The sequence below is a fragment of the Triticum dicoccoides genome, chromosome 4A, assembly GCF_002162155.2.
Source record: "Triticum dicoccoides isolate Atlit2015 ecotype Zavitan chromosome 4A, WEW_v2.0, whole genome shotgun sequence".
Classification (NCBI taxonomy): Eukaryota; Viridiplantae; Streptophyta; class Magnoliopsida; order Poales; family Poaceae; genus Triticum; species Triticum dicoccoides.
Genome location: NC_041386.1, coordinates 31,875,973 through 31,881,361, shown reverse-complemented (window position 1 = coordinate 31,881,361; position 5,389 = coordinate 31,875,973). Strand labels below are relative to the sequence as shown.

General features: G+C 44.7%; 1 protein-coding gene across 3 annotated transcripts; it reads right to left on the bottom strand.

Moving 5' to 3' along the window:
* Window positions 1-954: 954 nt before the first annotated feature.
* LOC119284762 lies at window positions 955-5,078 on the bottom strand. Of its 3 annotated transcripts, XR_005139194.1 has the most exons (8): window positions 4,362-5,078; window positions 3,416-3,724; window positions 3,165-3,330; window positions 2,831-3,050; window positions 2,025-2,239; window positions 1,771-1,951; window positions 1,264-1,339; window positions 955-1,159 (listed from the first exon to the last, which is right to left on the bottom strand). XR_005139194.1 is itself a non-coding variant. In XM_037563928.1 (7 exons), the coding sequence occupies exons 1-6, from the start codon at window positions 4,988-4,990 to the stop codon at window positions 1,811-1,813; spliced, it is 1,680 nt and encodes a 559-aa protein (XP_037419825.1). In that variant the 5' UTR covers window positions 4,991-5,078; the 3' UTR covers window positions 955-1,206; window positions 1,771-1,810. The 3 variants fall into 3 exon arrangements, 2 of the variants coding, with proteins under 2 accessions (XP_037419825.1, XP_037419824.1); XM_037563928.1 differs by lacking the exon at window positions 1,264-1,339 and having other exon boundaries at window positions 955-1,206; XM_037563927.1 differs by lacking the exon at window positions 1,264-1,339.
* Window positions 5,079-5,389: the final 311 nt, after the last annotated feature.

The following is a 5,389-nucleotide window of genomic DNA, read 5'->3' as shown; positions in this document are numbered from 1 at the left end:
GACAATATAGTGTGGAAGATTCAGCAAGCGGGAGTCCAAGTTAGACTTTATGTGGTTTTTGTGTTATATTATTTTCGCCTAGTTCTTGAGAATGAAACCACTTTGAACAATTTATTACGCTGATCGTCTTGCCTGAATGCATACACTTGGCTAATTAATTTTCTTGATTGTCTTATTTAAGTGTATTGTGGGTTCTATTTTTTTGTTTCGTTTAAAAATTTCAAATCCTGAATCCGCCATTGAGCCGATGAGCTCCAGGATTTCAACAAGGTCGTGTGTGAAGGCACCGTAGAAATAGCCATGAGCCAATACAGGTTAATTAATTCTCAATCCTCGCGTTAACCTGTTCCATGATTCTCAACTTCCGTTGGATATTACCGGCCCGCTCTGAAGTCTGAACTGAATGCCAAGCTAAAACTGACATAAGTCTGTCGATCGGTACCCCATCGTGGATCAGCTCATGACGGAGGTCGCCAGTCTGTCCTGCCACCAGTACGGGCACTACGTGGTGCAGTCTTGCATCCTGAAGACCGGCGATTACCGGGGCGAGCTGCTGCGGCGTCTGATCCAGGAGCGACCACATTGGCTTTTTTCTTCTTGAATTTATCCATCTTGACTCATTTGCTCGAACATGGCATGCAGATGAGTTGTAAGCGACGACAACTAAAATTTGCTTCAAATCCATAAAAACATGCTTCCAGAATAATTGCAAAGTTCCCTCGCAAACTTCCTTTAATCACCCTGCGTACATATGGTTCCAATATTCATTCCATGTGTCCATATCATATGGCATGCTTCCTTTCATTCCATGCTTGTTACCGTCATGAAAAATTAGATGAGGCGCCTGTGTGCTAACGTCATGGCAAATTACGTTTCGATGAAAATTAGGTGCGGAGCATGTGTGCTAACTAGATGGAAACTTATGTGTCGATGAAATAAATATTGACAACATTTAAAAAACAAAAGGCAGCTCCATTGCAGACCTTCCATGGAACTAAAATATGAAACATTACACCATTACGGCCCCAAAGCACCAAACTTCCGAGCAGCTACAACCAAGTCCAAAGCAAATGGCAGGTCCATACATTCTACTATTGCAGCAACAACATCCCAAATTATGGTGCACGGCGAGTTTAATCCTTCTCCAAGATACTAGAAACTGAATGAGAAAAAAAAGACAATTCTCATAAGATGCGGCACTACAAGCTGCAGAAAGCAACAAAAACGTGCAATGAGATTAATGGCCAAAGGATATGAACTAACCTAAAGAATAGTTATGCCATGCAACATCAACCGGCTAGTTCAAGTTTTGAAAATAGTGCAACAATATCAAGCAGTTCTGAAGGAAAACAAGTCATCAATGGAATTTCTTTTTTGGCAATTTGGCATGTAGTACATGATAAAAACAAATTGAGCGTCACCTCCCAAAAGGGAACAATGGTAGGATGACAGAAGTTATTAAATAAAACATGTCAGAAGCTTATATTTTCATTTCTAACAATGCATCCTCCTTCACTATACTTCAATTTAAAAAAAAAACATATTCGGTTTGAGAACATTGGTAGTTGATTGATCATAAATGACACTAGTGCTTAAATGTCTAGCAAAATTTGAAATCGATTGCCCTAACACTTGATCCAGACTCTAGTTGATCAACTAAAGAATCATTACCATGCAGAAACATGCAACCGTGCAGATTGTAAGAAGACTATAATGCTTGAACCTAATGAAACACCGAGGACACTGATGAGTAGTGAGATCAAGCATTACCTAAATCAAATTAAATTTATCTACGTTCCTGAGGGGTTACTCAAACCAGCAGACGACGCCTAGCAGGCACAATGTATTTCGCGCTTCCCTGGCCACACTCTCCCTTGGTCAAACCAGCATCCTCTCTCTTTGCCAAACAAGCACGCACTCTTGCACCATCCAATTTTGCCGGAGCAGGGCACTGAAGGAGAATAATTTCAACCACACAAAATACCAACCACACAAGATACCAACCACACAAGATATAAAATTACCTTGTATATATATCTTAACCTAGCCTCCTCCTTCACCAGCCTAGCCTCCTCATCCTCGATGCATTCAGGTACATCTAGGCCAGGGATAACATCACACCGTAGATCAAAACCGCAACATGGTGAGCGCGGGGCAGTGTGGCCACCTTTGTATTTATCAGTATCAACAGGGTGCTTCAAATCAACATTTCCATAACTCAAGCAACCATAGCATTGGCCTTGGGCAAAAAAAAAGTGTGTAAAAAGTCAATACATATGGCTGGGCATGAACTACCTTAGATGTTAAAAGCTCAAAGATAACAAATAAGATGAAGGGCAGATAAATGTGAACCCCAAACTGTATAACAGAACTTAATCTAAAGTGGAAGTAATACCGTGATTTATCATTTAATTACCAAATAACCAACTAGGCGAAAAAAAACATGTTTAGACTCTGAGTACATATGGTTGCCCATCTAGCTTATACATATTTAAACTTTAGTAAAGCTTGGGACCATGACACAAGGAGCAACCAAACAGGTCAACCAGAAAAAATGTGACCCCAAACTGTATGAATGAACAGAAGTTATCTAAGGTGGAACAAAAACCATTGAGCAGTCATTTCCTTACCAAACAATCAACCAGGAAAAATAACAAACATGTGTAGGAACTAGAAAGTCGCTACTTATGGCTGGGCACGAACTATATTAGACATTAAACAGTGGATGAGATGAAGGTAAAAATGAAACAAGGGGCAACCAAACACGTCAATCAGATAAATGTGAGGCCAAACTGTATGAACAGAACTTAATACAAGGTGGAAAATATACCACTGTCAGTAGGTTTAACCATACATAAACAACTGAGTACATATACATTTTCTCCTTTAATTTGTCTGACTTCAGCAAAAAATAGATTGTTGACGCCACTGTGCAAACCATCTTCTCCTTTGGTTTTTGTAGCCAGATTGATATGATAGAACCTAGTCACTTTCTCCCCCTCAACAAATTCTCGGAAGATAACAACATCATCAAGTTCATATTCAAAATCCTGAAAAGGAGGCATGGATTGTGTCGGCAATTAGAACATGAATATAACAACAAATAAGACAATCCTGGTAAGAGGACCAGGAGTGAGAGCGGGCAAGAGGGAGAGAGAGTAAACCCCCAAAAGATGGTGATCTTCATTGTATTTGTCCAGTAACGCTTGAACCAATAAGCTGATATTCCTATGTTCCGCATTGCCTTTAGAAGATTTCTTCCTTGTGCCATCAGGCCAGTGAAGGGCGTGTAATATACCAATCTCAGCATCCGAAAGCCCATCTGTGCACCTAGTTCAGGTCAGAGTATTCTATGTGTTAGTACATTGTAATTTCCATTATGATGAAAAACCATAACAAAGTTGAGAAAACTCACATCATTGGAGAGCGCAGCTCGTCAAGATGGCTAGTGATAGCGTTCTCAGCTTCCTGCAAGCTCTGAAATGGCCCGCCCAGACTAGGATACGTGTGGAAAGAACCCTCGACATCTATTCTGATGAAAAACTGTATATGCCAACCAGAAGGATTGCGAGCGAAAATAGGCGGAGACGATTGCCTTGACACTGGCAAGATGTCATGAGTTAGCGCCTCTGGCTGTGTGGAGGAAGATGAAGTGTTGGTGTTCTTTGGCTCTAGCAGTGGCGTTTCCAACTGCTCAGGCACATCATAAGAAGGGTACTCGCACCTGAAGCGAAACATGGTTAGAAAGTTAAGTAGACAAAAAAAAAAATCTTTGGCACATCATAATGGGGGTCAGGAATAGACATTTTAACAGATGCTACATGCTCAATGGAGCAAGCTCGATGAGTTGAAGAATAATTTAATTTATCACGGGAGATGCATGCATAATACATGATGTTTAATCAATCAATAACAGAACCCCAAGAGAAAGAAGAAAAGAGAGAATTGTTTTTTTCTTCAGTATCTGTCTATATACCAGAGAAGGGGAGCCTTGGCGCAGTGGTAAAGCTGCTGCCTTGTGACCATGAGGTCACGGGTTCAAGTCCTGGAAACAGCCTCTTGCAGAAATGTAGGGAAAGGCTGCGTACAATAGACCCAAAGTGGTCGGACCCTTCCCCAGACCCTGCGCAAGCGGGAGCTACATGCACTGGGGCTGCCCTTATCTGTCTATATACCAGAACCCTCCATCCCATCAGACTTAAATTTGTTTTCTTGATAATTAGATGTGTGAAGAGAGAAAGACGGCTACTGTTACCTCCAGTATTCCTAGCATGCATAAATCTGGGAGGCTGGAGCAATCAGCATAGGGGCATGTTGCTTGAGATACAGTCGAGAGAGGGACAGGTCGATAAAGTTCATACTGTGGAGGTTGCGGCCGATCGTAGGGCCTCGTCTGGATGTCGGAGCAGGCGACTTCCATGCGTACATCTGCTACGCGTCGAGATATCTCGTCGACGTCCGTGAAGAGTTGTCCATCCCCGACAGCGTAGTCGGAGTGGGCGAATTCCTTAGATGCATCTGCTACGCGTCGACGTATCGCATCCAGGTCGGTGAGTGTAAAGGGGCGAGGCTTGCCTGGAGCGTAGGGGATGGGTTCGGGTTGTGGAGGCTGCAGCTGACGGTGGAGGGGAGGGGAAGGGGTTGCAGGGGGTCGGCTGCATCTGATTCTGATGGTGGAGTGGAGTGGAGTGGAGGGGGTTGGAGGTAGTTGGGTCGTGGAGGCCGCATCTGATGGTGGACGGGGTTGTGGACGACGCTGCGGGTAGTGGAGGCGACGGGAGGCGTCCTCAGCGGCCGCCTGACGGCGCCGGATGTCGGCGAAGATTTCTTGGACAGGCCGTGGCGGCCGGCCCTCCGATCCGCCGGTGACGAGAGTCCCATCGTCGTCAGTGTAGACATCGATGTATTGGCCATCGGGAAGACAAATCGTGGAATGGCCAGGCCGACGAAATATGGAATTTTCGCCGGCGAGGAGTCGTCTGAGCGGCATAGAGAATTGCCGGCGACTTGGGGAGGCAAAGGGGAAGAAGATGGGCGAGGGGAAAAGGAAGGAGCTTTCCTGGGAAGGGAGACGAGGGGAAAATATCTCGACCAGTTGTCTCAAATGGGCCGTCACTCATTGATCGTTGCTACTGGAACAAAGGTCGCGCCACATCAATTCGATCCCCTAGCACTCAAAAAAGTAGCTATACGTGGGTCACGATTTCCCTCTAGTTAGGGTTTGCCTTTTTCTCCCGGAGGCGACCACGCCGCCGTCGAGTTCTATCTTCCCCTACCACGTACCCCTATCTCAGGCGATCGTTTACGACGCTGGGAGCGGCCGTGTGCCGCAGCCCTGCTTCTGCTTGGCTAGGGAACGGTGGAGTTAGGGTTCCCCAAACAAAAAACC